Below are 17,512 nucleotides of genomic sequence, written 5' to 3' on the forward strand. Positions count from 1 at the left end.
CGGTAAAGATTAATTAGATGCCTAGAATAATCACAAATTGTACTTTGATATTGCCTGTGATCTGAAGTCTTGAAGCTGCGAGCTAAAGAAAGCATTTAATTGAAGCTGTCCATTATACTAATTCAAACATTTCTGGGGATGAATAAACTTCAAGAGGCAGAAAGAAAGGCCTGCCCTCTGTGATCAGCAGCGATTTGGAGGATTATTCTGGTCAGAAACGTTGTAGTGTAAGCAAGAAGTTGGTCGTTAAAGCACTTTGATATCAAATCACCAATTAACAAATAATTTTTAAAAAAATCAACATAAGGTAATACCGACCTTAATGTTTCTTCAATTCACACAATACAAATAAACTTCCACTTCATTTCCAGTTAGTCAAGGACCTGTGAAAAATATAGTTATAAAGATGACATTAAATTGCTGTAGTTTTTCTATTCTCTGGACAGAAAAAAATGGTTACAACATGTACATAAAAATTTGCTTTATACAAGATATGCAAGTTACATATTAATAGTATTTGATATGTTATATTCCTTCAGGTCTCCCTACCATACTACATAATTATTTTCTCTTAAATGTACTCGTTAAGGATTTAATAGGTTATTGAGTTGTTAGATTTCATGTCAAGGAAATAAAGTCTTTAAGTGGCGGTCTTAAAGAGCATAAGCCACATGCAACTGACTTCAGACATCACCGAATATGCTGTATCTTTGGTGCATTATATTTACCCTTCCGGGCTGAGAGGCAAAAGAGGAAAAAAATAAGTGTAAGTGCTTGGGCAAGAGATCTTAGTGTCGTTCTGTAGTCTAATTTAAGCAAGCAGAGGCGGAAGCTGTTTCTTATGCCGCTTATGTTTCAGGTTTTGCTGAAAGTTTAAAACCCTATGTTAAGAGGTCTTATTTCCAAGGCTTCTGCAAAATGAAGCAAATGGCCTTTTCTGCACCTTTGGGATCAGGGTTAGTCAGGATATATTCCGGGAAATAGAGTGCAGGGACATAGTGCTAGCCAAAAGTAAAATAGGAGAAAAAGCATCACGTATTTTGATGAGTGTGTTAATGCATGCTTCACTGTAGAAAATAATTCACAAGCTCATTTCTCTTCATCATGATGTTTGCTATAATGCAGATGAAAGCAATCGCAGAAAATGTACAGGATGATGGAGGAGACGCTACCAGAGAGTCTGCATGTCAGAGCCGCACGATAGGTACAAAACAACCCCCACTAGTGTTATAATTGTTGTTAATTCTTTGCACCTATGTAGATATAAATAATCTTAAATTTAGTAGTTGCATCTTGTGTGAGCAAAGCATATTCTTTGGTAACTACCTAAAAAGGTAATGAGGCAAATATTTGTTAAAAAAAAGTAACCATATTGAATAGCCATGTGGGGTTTTCATGCATAGAAAGTGTTCCTTATCTAACCAGAGGTATTGACAGAATGTCAGAGGTATGTGTTATATAAGGAAAATAAATGGTGTAATTGAACTCTGGAATTCATTTCCAGAGCATGTGCTAGTTAGCTTAGAGGGGTTTAAAAAAGGTTTGGATAGCTTCCAAAAGAAAAGTCCATAAACCATTATTAAGATGGACTTGGGGAAAATCCACTGCTTGTTTCTAGGATAAACAGTTTAAAATGTATTGTACTGTTTTGGGGTCTCGCCAGGTACTTGTAACTTGGATTGTCCACTGTTGGAAACAGGATAGTGGACTTGATGGACCTTCAGTCTGTCCCAGTATGGAAATTCTTATGTTCTTGTTCTGTTATTATAACACTTTATACTTAAATAACATTTTGCTTATATGAGAAAATTCTAGAAATGCTGCGTTCCAGGTACATGCACTATGTGCGTGCAAGGGAGCACCTGTACCGGCAGTTGTGCGCTAATGCACTACTTGCCATTCTGCGAAGTAACACATGAGTGCCTTAGTGGGCTTCTGCAAAAGGGGCGAATACATGGGGGGAGGGAACATGAGCAGGCCATTGGAGTGTCCGCCATCAACATGCACATTTTATAGAATACTAATGTGCGCATTTAGTCATATCAACTTTTGCCAGTCATTAACGAGATACACCCGAGGGTGCGTAAGGAACTCGGAGAAGTTCTGTCGGCTCCGCTGATGGACCTCTTCAATGCTTCCTTAGAAACTGGAGTGGTCCCGGCGGACTGGAGAAGGGCGGATGTGGTTCCTTTGCACAAGAGTGGAAGTAAGGAGGAGGTTGGGAATTACAGACCTGTCAGTCTGACCTCGGTGGTAAGTAAGCTAATGGAAACGCTTCTAAAGAGGAGGATTGTGACATTTCTTAAACTACATGGAATGCGGGACCCGAGGCAGTATGGCTTCACTAGTGGCAGGTTGTGTCAGACGAATTTGACTGTCTTGTTCGACTGGGTGACCAAACAGTTGGATGTGGGAGGGGTACTTGATGTGGTATACTTGGATTTCAGCAAAGCCTTTGACACAGTTCCGCACAGGCAACTGATAAATAAATTGAGTGCCCTCGGTGTGGGACCTAGAGTAACTGATTGGGTAAAAAATTGGTTGAATGGTAGGAGACAGAGGGTGGTGGTAAATGGAGCTTGCTCTGAAGAAAAGGATGTAGTCAGTGGAGTACCGCAGGGATCGTTCCTAGGGCCAGCTGTTTTTAATGTCTTTGTGAGCGATATTGCGGAAGGGCTGTCTGGTAAGGTTTGTCTCTTTGCGGATGATACTAAACAGGGTGGACACCATGGAGGGTGTAAATGACATGAGGAAGGACCTAGCGAAGCTAGAGGAATGGACCGATATTTGGTAACTAAGGTTTAATCCAAAAAAATGCAGGGTCACGCACTTGGGTCGCAAAATTCCAAGGGAACGGTACAGTATAGGGGGTGTAGTGCTTCAGTGTGCGAAGGAAGAGCGGGACTTGGGGGTGATTGTGTCTGATGACCTTAAAGCTTTCGAACAGGTAGAAAAAGCAACGTCCAAAGCCAGAAGGATGCTTGGGTGCATAAAGAGAGGCATGACCAGCAGGAAAAAGGAGGTGATAGTGCCGTTGTATATGTCTCTGGTGAGGCCTCATTTGGAGTACTGCGTGCGGTTCTGGAGGCCGCACCTACGGAAAGATATTAACAGGATGGAGTCGGTCCAGAGGGCAGCTATGAAATTAGTCTTGAATGCAAAAATTATAGGGATAGGCTTATGAACCTCAACATGTATACGCTGGAAGAGAGGAGGGAGAGAGGAGACATGATAGAATGTTTAAATATCTCAAGGGCATTTATGTACAGAAGAGAGCCTTTTCAAATGAAGGAGAGCTCTGGAATGAGGGAGCATATGACAAAGTTAAGAGGGAATAGGCTTAGGAGTAACCTAAGGAAGTATTATTTCTCAGAAAGGGTGGTGGAGGCATGGAATGGCCTCCCGGTGGAGGTGGTGGAGTCGAGGACTGTTCCAGAATTTAAAAAGGCATGGGATAAGCATGTGGGATCGCTTAGGAACAGGAAGAATTAGGGGTTACAGAGAATGGCCAGACTGGATGGGTCATATGGCCTTTATCTGCCGTCATTTTCTATGTTTCTACTACTACTACTACTACTATTTAGCAATTTCTATAGCGCTACAAGGCATATGCAGCGCTGTACAAAACATAGAAGAAAGGACAGTCCCTGCTCAAGAGCTTACAATCTAATAGACAAAAAATAAATAAAGTAAGCAAATCAAATCAATTAATGTGAACGGGAAGGAAGAGAGGAGGGTAGGTGGAGGCGAGTGGTTACAAGTGGTTACGAGTCAAAGCAATGTTAAAGAGGTGGGTTTTCAGTCTAGATTTAAAGGTGGCCAAGGATGGGGCAAGACGTAGGGGCTCAGGAAGTTTATTCCAGGCGTAGGGTGCAGCGAGACAGAAGGCGCGAAGTCTGGAGTTGGCAGTAGTGGAGGTTTATGACAGGAGACGTCATGTCATCAAAAAGTCGGAGTCATCTCCCTGTGTAGCTGCCATATTGTGTGACCCCAAACATTTGCATATGCTATTGAAAACAGAAGCAAACTTTTGAGGTTTGAATGCCTATCCTGCTTATTTTTGAAGGAGAAGGGCGCCCATCTTCCGACACAAATCGGGAGATGGGCGCCCTTCTCCTAAGGGTGGCCAAATCGGCATAATCGAAAGCCGATTTTGGCTGCCCTCAACTGCAGTCTGTTGCAGGACCGGCGAAAGTTTAAGGAGGCATATCAGAGGCGTAGCGAAGGCGGGACAGGGGCGTGTTTAACACATGGGCGCCCTTGGCCGATAATGGAAAAAAGAAGGGCGGCCCTGACGAGCATTTGGCCGACTTTACTTGGTCCATTTATTTTCAGGACCAAGCCTCAAAAAGGTGTCCGAACTGACCAGATGACCACCGGAGGGAATGGGGGATGACCTCCCTGTACTCCCCCAGTGGTCACCAACCCCCTCCCACCCTTAAAAAATTGTTTTAAACATTTTTTTATACCAGCTTCTATGCCAGCCTCAAATGTCATACCCAGCTCCATGACAGCAGAATGCAGGTCCCTGGAGCAGTTTTAGTGGGTGCAGTGCACTTCAGGTAGGTGGACCCAGGCCCATCCCCCCCCTACCTGTTACACTTGTGGTGGTAAATGTGAGCCCTCCAAAACCCACCCAAAACCCACTGTACCCACATGTAGGTGCCCCCTTTCACCCATAAGGGCTATGGTAGTGGTGTACAGTTGTGGGGAGTGGGTTTTGGGGGGGATTTGGAGGGCTCAGCACACAAGGTAAGGGAGCTATGCACCTGGGATCAATTTTTGAAGTCCATTGCAGTGCCCCCTAGGGTGCCCGGTTGGTGTCCTGGCATGTCAGGGGGACCAGTGCACTACAAATGCTGGCTCCTCCCACGACCAAATGCCTTGATTTGGCCGGGTTTGAGATCGCCGCCATTAGTTTGCATTATCGCTGAAAACCAATGCCGGCCATCTCTAAAGCCGGCCCAAATGTTGAGATTTGGCCGGCTCCGACCGTATTATCAAAATGAAAGGTGGCCGACCATCTTGTTTCGATAATACGGTCGGGGAGCCGCTTTGCGGGGCCTGCCTTGAAGATGGGGGGGGGGGGGGGGGCCGATGTGGGTTTTACATTAGTTTTATCACGGTGCCCTGATTCTGTTATAAAATTGGTGCTCCATGCACTATCTCAGGGCACCCAAAAGGAGAATGCCACTTTATAGAAATGTGTTTAATCCATCTCTTCCCGTTCACATTTCACGGAGTCCTGTATTTTCCTTTCTTCATGCTGAGTACACTTAGGGGTCCTTTTACAAAGCTGTGTTAAGCACTAACAGATGCACAATGCAACAACAATAGCCTAATTCAGTACGAGCTAATGCATTCTGGATTAGTTGTGGGATGTGCATGCATTAACCTCATACTCATTATTATTTGTTTTGCATGTTTTGGAGGGGGCATGTCAGGGATGGACAGTGGGCATTCCTGTGCTAACAGTTAATGCATCTGAATTTACCATGCACTAACTGATAAAACGGGGAGCCCTTACTACCTCCTAAATAGGTGGCAGTAAGTACCCCCCACAGTAGTTTTTAAAAATGTCCGTGTGCTAATGGAATTAACGAAACAAACACAAAATCGAAGGATTTTTGCGCCCTGGTAAAATGGCCTTTGCGTGTGGTTTCACCCGCATTGGGGGAGGTGCACTGAGGTCATATTCTATAACTAGGCGCGTAAAGTTTGGAAGACCCACGAAATGCCCATTTCCCCGCCCATAACCATGCCCCCTTTTGCTTATGCATGTTAGAAGTTTGGCGCACATCATTACAGAATATGCTTAGCGAGTTGGTAATCGATACCAGTAGTGCTCATTATTGCTTCTTAAGTGCTGTTATCAGCACTCATTAGCTTGTTAAGTTACGCGCACTGTTATAGAATCTGCGCTGATTTTGGCGTGGATCTCTAGGTGCGCTATATAGAATCCAGGGGATAAAGGTTTGCTAAGGCCATACTACTGATTGAAAGGACTCTTTAGAGATCATAGAGAATTGTTCATACTTTAAGTCCTCCAACTTCTCACAGGCATCCCTCTTTCTGGGCACACAGATTCACTGTTATGGTAGATATCTATTATTTTACAAAATTATACAAAACTTCTCTCTGAATAATCTCCCATAGATAAGGGCAGCGGCGTACCAAGGGCGGGGCGGTCCGCCCCGGGTGCATGCTGCTGGAGGGTGCAGAGAGCAGCCGCGCACCTGTCGGCTCCGCTGGTTCCCTGCTCCCTCTGCCCCGGAACAGGTTACTTCCTGTTCCGAGGCAGCGGAGCTGAGAGCCGCACGACTGCTCCCAGCAGCCAAGAATGCACCCGGGGGGGGGGGGGGGGGTGTCATTCCACCAGGAGGGGGGGGTTGGGCTGCACCCATGGGGGGGGGGGGTGCGGATCGGCGATCCACCCCGGGTGGCAGCCGGCCTAGGATCGTCACTAGATAAGGGTTCCTTTTTGACATCAGAGAAATATATACTTTGGGAGTAGCATGAATGAAAGAAGGGTGGGCTTTTTTTTCGGATGAAGCATGCATACCTGTTGAAGGGGGGATAAGTTATATAGCAGTGCCAGCATAGGAACTGAATGGAAAAGAAAAGTCAGAGGGGGGATCTTTTACAAAGGTGCACTAGCATTTTTGTAGCACCGGAAATGACAACGCGCTAGGCGTGGGAAGTGCCACCGGGCTGCTCTGGTAGCCCGGTGGTACTTCCTGTATAGCGAGCGGTAAGCCCACTTTGGGCTTACTGTTGCTTAGTAAAAGGAGCCCTAAATGACTTGTTCCATTTTTGAAGGCTTTTGGTGCTTTTGCGCTCTGGATTAATAGGTGATCAGTAATTTTACATATGCCTCGGTTTCATATGTCATAACCCCATTAATTTTGATTTTCCATTAAAACTATCACGAGCTAGTTAACAATGTTCTTAATGCAATTTAACACTTGAAACAGTATTAACACACTTTAGGTGTTAGCTATTAAGGTGCAGTAAAAGTTGGCCTTTTACTGCACCTTAATTTACTATAGGAGTACTACTACTACTTATCATTTCTAAAGCGTTACTAAACGTACGCAGCACTGTACACTTGAACATGAAGAGACAGTCCCTGCTCGACAGAGCTTACAATCTAATTAGGACAGACAAAACAGGACAAATAAGGGATAAGGACAAAGAGTAGCAAGATTCCGGAATCCCACTGTAGCAACATTGTGTGCTGAATCCCAAAGAGCAGCAAGATTCGGAATCCCAAAGACTACTACTACTACTTATCATTTCTAAAGCATTACTAGACGTACGCAGCACTGTACACTGAACATGAAGAGACAGTCCCTGCTCGACAGAGCTTACAATCTAATTAGGACAGACAAACAGGACAAACAAGAGATAAGGGAATATTAAAGTGAGGATAATAAAATAAGGGTTCTGACAAGTGAATAAGGGTTAGGAGTTAAAGCAGCATAAAAAAGGTGAGCTTTTAGCTTAGATTTGAAGACAGCAGAGATGGAGCTTGACGCAGTGGTGTTCCTAGGGGGCGAAGCCGACAGGCGTGCGGCACCCCCCCCCCCCCCCCCCCCCAGCAGGTAAAAATGCACCCAGGCGGGGGGGTTGTTTCACTGGGGGAGGTATCATTTTGCCGGGGGGGGGGGTGGCGCTGCATCCCGGGGGGGGGGGGGGGGGGCGGATCGGTGATCTGCTCCGGGTGTCAGCCACCCTAGGAACGCAACTGGCTTGAAGTACCGGCTCAGGAAGTCTATTCCAGGCATATGGTGCAGCAAGATAAAAGGAACGGAGTCTGGAGTTATCAGTGGAGGAGAAGGGTGCAGATAAGCGAGATTTACCCAGTGAGCGGAGTTCCCGGGAAGGAATGTAAGGAGAGATGAGAGTGGAGAGGTACTGAGGAGCTGCAGAGTGAATGCACTTATAGGTCAATAAGAGGAGTTTGAACTGTATGCGGAACGGATAGGAAGCCAGTGAAGTGACTTGAGGAGAGGGCTAATATGAGCATAACGACACTGGCGGAATATTAGTCGTGCAGCAGAATTTTGAACAGATTGAAGAGGAGAGAGATGGCTAAGTGGGAGACCTGTAAGAAGCAAGTTGCAATAGTCTAAGCGAGAGGTGATAAGAGTGTGGATGAGGGTTCTGGTAGTGTGCTCAGAAAGGAAAGGGCAAATTTTGGTGATATTATAGAGAAAGAAATGACAGGTTTAGCAGTCTGCTGAATATGTGCAGAGAAGGAGAGGGAGGAGTCAAAGATGACCCCAAGGTTACGAGCTGATGAGACAGGAAGGATGAGAGTGTTATCCACAGAAATAGAGAATGGGGGAGGAGGAGAGGTTGGTTTAGGGGGAAAGATGAGAAGCTCAGTCTTGGTCATGTTTAGTTTCAGATGACGCTGAGACATCCAGGCAGCAATGTCAGACAGGCAGGCTGATACTGTGGCCTGGATTCCTGCTGAGATTTCTGGTGTGGACAGGTAGATCTGGGAGTCATCAGCGTAAAGATGATACTGAAAACCATGGGATGAGATCAGAGTACCAAGGGAAGAAGTATAGATGGAGAAAAGAAGAGGTCCCAGGATAGATCCCTGAGGTACACCAACTGACAGTGGGATAGAAGTAGAGGAGGATCCACTACAGTATACACTAAAGGTACACTGGGAGATAAGAAGAAAACCAGGAAAGAACAGAGCCCTGAAATCCAAATGAGGACAGCTTATCAAGGAGTAACCATCCTGCAGTATCTCAGTGATACAGGTTACTGACTTTCATGGTACTTGAAAAACGTATCTTACAATAACGATGAAGAGTCCAGGATAAATCAAGAGAGCCTGGAAAAATGGGACAGATAGGTGGAAAAAGTGCGAAGTCAATTTTGTGACTTTACATTCACATTCATGGATCAGGTCCTGCATGGTAACATGAACTTATTAAATAAACCTCAAACTAACATTTCAGGTTTGGGAGGATGGCATCTACTATTAAGGGGTCCTTTTACTAAGGAGCACTGAAAAGTGGCCTGCGCTGGTTTAGACGCATGCATTGGACGCGCGCAGGTTAATTTTTCAGTGCACCTGCAAAAAAGGCCTTTGTTTTTTAGCTGAAAATGGACATGCCGCAAAATAAAAATTGTCACGCGTCCATTTGGGGCCTGAGACCTTACTGCCACCCATTGGCCTAGCGGTAAAGTCTCACGTGTTAACTGGGCGTTAATTGTCAGAGTGCGTACAATGCTGATTACCGCCTGGTTAGTGCCGCACACCAGAAATTTTCCGGGGCGCATAATGGGCTCATGTAGAAAATGAAATTACCGCCCGGACCACACGGTAGCCGGGCGGTAGTCAGGGCTGCCGAGAGATTGGGCCAGGCCCGGGACAAGGCCGCCTCCGGGGCCTCCCCACCCAAGGTCGCCGGGCCCCCCCTCCAATCGCCACCAGGCCCCCCTCCACCCCCGGGCCCTCTGCACTGACCTTAAGCACCTCACCTTCGAAAGCGCAGCAACAAGCAGCGGCAGACCACTCCTTCCTTCTGTGTCCCACCCTCGCGGAATTTACGTCAGGCGAGGGTGGGACACAGAAGGAAGGAGCGGTCTGCCGCTGCTTGCTGCGCTTTTGAAGGTGAGGCGCTTAAGTTCAATGCCAAGGAGCAATGGAAGGCGGGCGGGCCGGACTGCGGAGACGGTGCCGCCCCACCCCCCCGGAGGCCCGGGGAGTTTTGTCCCCCCCGTCCCCCCCTCTCAGCATCCTGGAGGTAGTTCAAAATTGACACATGTAGGATGCGCGTATGCACCTTCGTGGCTGAGTAAAAGAGCCACTACGTTTTTTAATAAACCATGCACTAGCATTCAGATTCTGGGGGCTTTTTTTTCTTACATAACTTTTCACTTACCAGCAAAGCCAGTGTTACAAAATTTGTAAATTTCAGCACAACGAATGGTTGAAAAAAAAATGGTCATTAAGAAAACTAGTTCACTATTAGTTTTTGCAAAACCAAAGACTTAACAAAACTGAGTTAAATGTCTGCAGCATCTCTAACACTACAGTTGTTAAAAGATTATATCCGTTATTGGAACTGGCAAGGCAAAATGCCTAAAGTGCTATCAGTTCTGCAAGGCTAGCTAATATGCAAGTTAAATATTATTTAACACCCTTCAAAGTTGTCACTCTGTAGAATAATGCTGAGTCATCCGTGTCCAGTAATTGGCTATTGCAAAGCCTGTAAAACAACAAAACATGCTACTTGTCAGTTGTTGATCATTTTCAAGAGAATATAATGGCCTAAAAAGACATAAATAGATTAATGACTCTCTGAGTTAGTGGAGCAGAAGAAAATCTGACATCACAACCTTCATTAAAAGGAAAATCTCCTAGGACCTTGCAACAAAACTGCTCATAGATACTCGTGTCTTAAACCATCACAGATTGGGTAATTCCAGGGTATTTTATTTTGCCCTCGAAGCCTTGGAATAGAGCTATTGTGGTAGAATCCAGATTTAAAATTCAATAATCCACTTGACATTTTATGACAAAATTAACTTCAGAAATGCAGAGAGGGCTGGATTCTATATGTGACGCCAAAACAAAAACGTACTTAGCATTGTTCTTTAAACCTCGCCCAAAGTAAGGTGTGGTTCAGCGTCTCACTTAAGCACAGATTGGGCACATTCTGTAATAGTGTGCATCATTTTTAGGAACCCCCATGGCTTCACCCCCTTTTGAGGTCTGTGCATTAGGATTATTGTGCACCTGTCGCTTCTTCCTCTATAATATTAGCAAAATCCGCCCATTCCTCTCTGAACAGACCACCCGAACCCTCGTCCACTCACTCGTTACCTCTCGTCTTGACTATTGCAACCTTCTCCTTGCTGGTCTCCCGCTTAGCCACCTATCCCCCCTTCAATCTGTCCAAAATTCCGCTGCACGTCTTATCTACCACGTGAACCGATACTCTCATATCACCCCTCTCCTCAAGTCGCTTCACTGGCTCCCGATTCACTACCGTATTCAGTTCAAGCTTCTCCTAATGACCTTCAAATGCACTCAATCTGCAGCCCCCCATTACCTCTCTACCCTCCTCTCCCCCTATGTCCCCACCCGTAACCTCCGCTCTCAGGACAAATCACTCCTATCTGTACCCTTCTCCACCACCGCTAACTCCAGACTCCGTCCCTTCTGCCTCGCATCACCTTATGCCTGGAACAGACTCCCCGAGCCCATACGCCATGCGCCCTCCCTGCCCATCTTTAAGTCCTTACTCAAAACCCATCTCTTCTCCCTTGCTTTTGGCGCCTAACCACCTTCCCCATTCATGATACACTGACTACACTGACTACATAGTTTGTTACCTTTAGACTGTAAGCTCTCTTGAGCAGGGACTGTCCTTCCCCATGTTTTAACTTGTACAGCTCTGCGTAACCCTAGTAGCGCTATAGAAATGCTAAGTAGTAGTAGTAGTAGTAGTAGTAGTAGTGTGCATAATTTTTAGGAACCCCCATGGCTTCACCCCCTTTTGAGGTCTGTGCATTAGGATTATTGTGCACCACTTTACCGAATACACTTAGAACGTTGGACGTGTAATTGCTTGTTAATGGCCAATTATTAACCAATTAAGTTGCCTGCACAGTTTGTCCACACTGGCAAATTTGCGCTCACAACTTTAGGTGCCAGACATAGAGACGGGGGGGATAATGTGTTGCAGTATCTTAGTCTGAGTATTAGGCTGCTGAGTAATAATATTGAAGAGTATCATAGCAACAGTAATACGATGGGACAATTAAATCTTTTGAAGATTATTTATTCAGGGCCAGTAAGCTTGGCTGTATTGGGGTGGGGGTTCATATTTTTCATATGTATTTATACTTTGGATATCAAAATACCCGATGTAATTTCTTGGCTACATTTTTGCAGCTTATGTGGAAATGATTGACAGTGTTCCAGTATTTGCGCTAATTTAAATACTTTGGGACCCTGTTTACTAAGGTGCGCTGAGTGCTAACCGTGTATACACCCATAGGAATATTATGGGCATCTACACGGCTAGCGTGTTCTAAAAACGCTAATGCACCTCTAACGCGGCTTAGTAAACAGGGACCTTGGCTTCTTGCTTTGAACAACTTAAAAGAAAAACAAGCAGAGAAAGAGGCAGGTGCTCTATAGCCTACAGACGAAAAGAAAGCCAGTACCAAGTATACAGGGATCCAAAACGCAGTTTCAAAGGAAGTTTATTCAGGGGTCCTTTTACCAAGCTGTGATAGCTGTGTTTCCCAAGCACTGAGGCTCTACCCATTGGGTAAATCTCTCTTATCTGCACCCTTCTTCTCCACTGCTAACTCCAGGCTCCGTTCCTTTTATCTTGCTGCACCATATGCCTGGAATATACTTCCTAAACCGGTATGTCAAGCTCCATCTCTGGCCGTCTTCAAATCTAAGCTAAAAGCCCACCTTTTTGATGCAGCTTTTAACTCCTAACCCTTATTCACTTGTTCAGAACCCTTATTTTATCATCCTCACTTTAATATTCCCTAATCTCTTGTTTGTCCTGTTTGTCTGTCCTAATTAGATTGTAAGCTCTGTCAAGCAGGGACTGTCTCTTCATGTTCAAGTGTACAGCACTGCGTACGTCTAGTAGCGCTTTAGAAATGATAAGTAGTAGTAGTAGTAGTAGTTTTTACCGCAGTGGGTAAAATGGCCTAAAAAAGAAATGGCCACGTGATAAGATTTCATTTACGACATGGCCATGCGGAGGGGTGCACTTACTGCTGGGATAGCTCCTGCAGAAATATGTTTTGAATATTTCTGCTAGCGCCGGAACTACCGCTGGCACCTTTGTTGGGCCTGCGGTAACTCCAGATTGGCGCATGGTAAGCCCGCCATGGGCTTACCGCCGCTTTGTAAAAGGGCCCCTTAGAGAGTAAACACCTGTAACTGAGACACACAATGCCCGACGTGGCCATGTTTTGCCTATGAAGGCTGCATCAGGGATTACTTTGATGTGCAGTTTCTCATGCACCACTTCTAGTACATCATGATTTCTGGATACTCATTTATCTGCAGTTCCTAGCAAGGGGCCTCTTCTGATCACTGTCACTCCTGGGGGACAACACTGGGCGGTGGCCACTTTCAAGGCCTTCCAGCTCAAGCCCAGCCCAGCCTCAGTTACAGTTGTTTATTTGCTGAATAAACTTCAGTCGGAATCTCGTTTTGGACTCTTGTGTACTTGGTGCTCTTTTTCTTCTTGTCAACTTAAAAGAAAAGTCATGTCATTGTTTTCAGAGCTTCAGTAAGGTATTTTGTTTAACTTTTACTCCTTCAGATATTTCCTAGTGTTTTACACTTGGATTTAATGCAAATGTATCCAATTGGAGACAACACCACTGATATGATAGATTAACTGTAATTTATATTAGATTCTAGATATCGTTTTATGTTATGATGTGTGTGTATGATTTGGTTCGTGTATGAATGTAATAGGTATTTCCTATTATTTTATGGCGTTCTTTTTCTATATACTCAACTGTAAGCTGAGACTCTTTTGTCCCCAAAATTAGGATCTTGGCTTATAGTCCAATCGGCAAGAATTTCTCTCCTTCCCTCCTCCCCCCATGATGACCCACACTTTTCTTTCTTCCCTCCCCTCTCCCCAGGGTTACAGCCATTTCTCTCCCTCTCCTCCCCCCTCCCCTCCCCCAGGGTCACAGCATTTCTCTCCCTTTTCCCTCCCCTGCCCTCTCCAGTGCTGACCGACATTGCTCTTTTTACTGGTAGTTCCTCCTCGCAGGCTGCCACTGACACTGCTGTTGAAATTTATTGTGCTGGGTCAAGGCCTTGAATATCTGCGCATGCTCAAAGCCTGTCAGCTCCCTTGAAAGGGCAGGAACCGGCAGGCCTGGAGCATATAAAGATGCTCAAGACCCCAGCCCAGCACCATAAATTTCAGTGGTAGTGTCAGCAGCAGCCAGCGAGGAGGTGATACCAGTGGCGTAGCCAGAAAGCCAATTTTGGGTGGGCCTGAGCCCAGAGTGGGTGGGCATAAAATTTTATCTGCCCCACCCTTCCCCCACTCAAAATATAAATTAAACTTCTCTGAAGGTGGCCAGAATTCCCTTTTACCAAGCTTGACAGGCAGCAGCGACGTCCCTAAGACACTGATGCCAGCACCCCACACATGTTTAGTTGTCGGTGGCTCAAGGATGCTGCGGTTGACTGCAGAGGTTGGAAGAAGGGAGTTCTGGTCATCTTTGGATGAATTCCACAGCTGGAGATGGTTGGGGATCCCCACCAGTTATACAGCAAGGGTCAGTACTGATGTTAGCCATGCTAGAGCCCAGGTCAGAAAATAAAGGAGGGCCTCCTCCCTGAATCCCTCTCCTCTTTGCCTCCCCTCCAATTTCCCCACCTGCCATTACTATCACACCACAAAGGGTACAGGAGTGCACACTATGTGGTAACAATATCAAAATGCTTACTAATCAAACACACTATTATGACTCAATCTATTGCATCAACATATGTAATTTTTGCTTAATGTTCAAAGACAATGAGGCATCATATATGTCTCCAAATGAACTATTGGATCTCCTATAGCGAACAGCGATTCTAGATCCAAAGCTCTCCAACTATCATTTGCCTCCAATGGCTTATTTTATCTTTTACGTAAAAATGCACTTGTGCAACAAACTTTTTTTTTTAAGACAACAAAACAGCGACCAGTTCACTTATCTGAGAATGCAGATTACAGAACTGTAGAGACTTGATCAATACACCAACAGACCCTCACCAAATAAAGAACAAGGGATCACAAATTAGAAATAAAAATATTTAGACAAAAATTGAGCTGGGAACCCCAAGAAGTTAAACTTAGCATGTATTGCAACACTGGAGGAAGGAAAAACAGAAATGCATTTCCTTTTCTACTGAACAAAATACAAAGACATTTACTATGAATATTTCCCAAAGCTAACATATTCCATTTAAAGCATTCAAAATACAATTATTTTTTTCTACCTTTGTAGTCTGAACATTTTATTTTTCTATAATGTTGGTTCTAGTTTCTCTTTTCTGCTTTCCCATCTGTCATCTGCTAATTCTTCTTCAAGCGGCTGCTGCCCATACGTCTTTTCTCCTCTCTCCGGTCTATTCCTCACTACACCTCCTTTGTCATAATGAGCTTTCCTTTTTAGCTCTTTCCTCTTTTTTTTCTTTTCTGCTCTCTGTCAACTCAAATTTCACCCTCTGTCACCCTTCTCCTCCTTTTTACTTTTCAGCCACCTATCAAATTTGTATCTTCTCTCACCCACTAGCTCTCCCATTACCCATCTCAAACCTTACGCATCCCTCCATTCTCTTTCATCTTTAATCTAATCCCCATTACCATATTTCTACTCTCTGTAATCACTATCCTCTCATTCATTTCATTTCCACCCCCTCCTAGCCTCTCCTACATGGGTTTGCCATCTCCTCCACCCTTCTAGTCCAGCAGCTGCTCCCTCTTTCTCCCCTCTCATAGCCTAACATCCCCCTGTCCTTTCTCTCTTCCCTCCTGCTCACTACCCCATTTTCCCAGAATTTCTTCCTCTCTCTTCCCTCACTTCCACTGTCCAGCAACTCTCCATCACCCCCTTCTGCTCCTGGATCCAACATCTCTCTCTTTCTCCCCTCTCCAGCTCCTGTGCATCTCTCCCTCCCTGTCATATACCTCATGTTCAAAATCTCTCCCTCTCTCCTATTGTCCACCATCTCTCTCTTTCCCTCCCTTGTGTCCCAAATCTCTCTTCCCCCTCCCCCATGCAGCATTCCTCCCTTCCTCTTGTCCACTACCTTGTCCAAATTTTTTGCCTCTCTTCCCTGTGCACCATCTTTCCCTCCCCTCCACCCCTATGTCCAACATTTCTCCCTCTCTCACCCCTGTCACCCTCCATGCAGCCTCTCTCCCTCCCCTCCATCCCTTTGTCCAGCATTTCTTCGTCTCTCACTCTCCACCCTTATATCCAACATTTCTCCCTCTCTCACCCCTCTCACCCTCCATTCCAATATTTCTCCCTCTCTCATCCCTGTCACCCTCCCCTCTATTCTTATGTCCAATAATTCTCCCCTCCCCATCCCATGCCCAACAGTTCTCTCTCTCATCCCTCTCAGCTTCCATTCAGCATCTCTCTCTCCCCTCTCTCATGTCCAACATTTCTCACTCTCTCTCCCCCCCTCACCCTCCATGCAGCCTCTCACCCTCCCCTCCAATCTTATGTCCAACATTTTTACCTCTCTCACCCTTCTCACCCTCCATGCAGCCACAAAAAATCATGGAGCTGCATTGGTCTTAGAGAAAACTGAAATCTTCAGAGATTATGGGGTCCTTTTACTAAGCTATGGCACAAGAGGGTCTGCGCTGGCATCAGTGAATGTTTTGACACACTCTGAGGCCTCATTTTACCACAGTGGGTAAAAGGCTGTTTTTTTTAAGTAAATGGCTGTGCAGCAAGTGAAGCACTTGCCATGCAGCCATTTCAGGGGGAGCACTTACCACCATCCATTGAGGTGGTAGTAAGGGCTCCCGCTCTAACCCAGCGGTAACCGGACAGCGTGAGGCACTGCCTGATTACTGCCAGGTAAACACCAGTGCTACAAAAATAAAAATGGCGCACACCGGGGGTGGGAACTACCGCCGGGCTGATGCCCGCGTTGGGCTTACTGCCACTTAGTAAAAGACCCCCTATGATATTTCTTTAAAAGACCAACATAAAACTTTTGGGCTATATAAAGCTCTCATTATCTACACAGGTTCCTTCTTGTTCTAATTAGTGAGGGACTTAAGTGAACGACTTTGCGTATGCAGTGCCGTAGCGAGGGCAGCTGACACCCGGGGCAGGTCGTCGCTGCTCACCCCCCCCCCCCCCCCGGTGCAGCACGGCGCACCCTTCCCCCTCCAGAGCGCACCCCCCGACCGCGTACTCACATCGGTAAAGCGGCAAAGGACGGGCGGGAGGGCCGATCCGCCCCAGTGCACATCGCTGGGAGCTGCGTTGGCTCCGCTGGTTCCCTGCTCTCTCTGCCCCAGAACAAGAAGTATCCTGTTCCGGGGCAGAGGGAGCGAGGGAACCAGCGGAGCCAACACCCCCCAGCGGCATGCACCCGTGGTGGACCGCCCCACCGCCCCCCTTCCTACGCCACTGTGCGTATGTGAGAGGTTTTTCATTTTCTGCTATACAGCATCTTGCTGTTTATGAAGACATCAGTAGCTGAGAGAGGGTAAGGCATCAGTGCCACTCTTAATTTTGATCATCATCTCATTGATAGGAGCCAAGTGGGAGCATTTTCCAATCATCTTATTGCTAATAAATTGGTTGGTTGATTCATTCATTTAGCACACAGTCAGGTAAAAGAATAGGGTTTGCTTTTTCTTCACCTCATCGCCTGAGTCAAGCTCTAGAATACCTGAAAATCATTGAGACGAGAGAAGCTGCAGGGCTGCAAAACAACAACCACAACAAAAAAAAA

At 45.8% G+C, this 17,512-nt stretch overlaps 1 protein-coding gene across 1 annotated transcript in view; it reads left to right on the forward strand.

The window, feature by feature from the left end:
• Nucleotides 1-17,512, forward strand: part of LOC115475131 (nck-associated protein 5-like) — a 173,806-nt gene that overhangs the window by 30,903 nt on the left and 125,391 nt on the right. Inside the window, 1 exon segment of the mRNA XM_030210870.1 lies at nt 1,126-1,204. Within this exon segment, the coding sequence (XP_030066730.1) occupies nt 1,126-1,204 (79 nt within the window).

This window comes from Microcaecilia unicolor, chromosome 7, assembly GCF_901765095.1.
Source record: "Microcaecilia unicolor chromosome 7, aMicUni1.1, whole genome shotgun sequence".
Taxonomy (NCBI): Eukaryota; Metazoa; Chordata; class Amphibia; order Gymnophiona; family Siphonopidae; genus Microcaecilia; species Microcaecilia unicolor.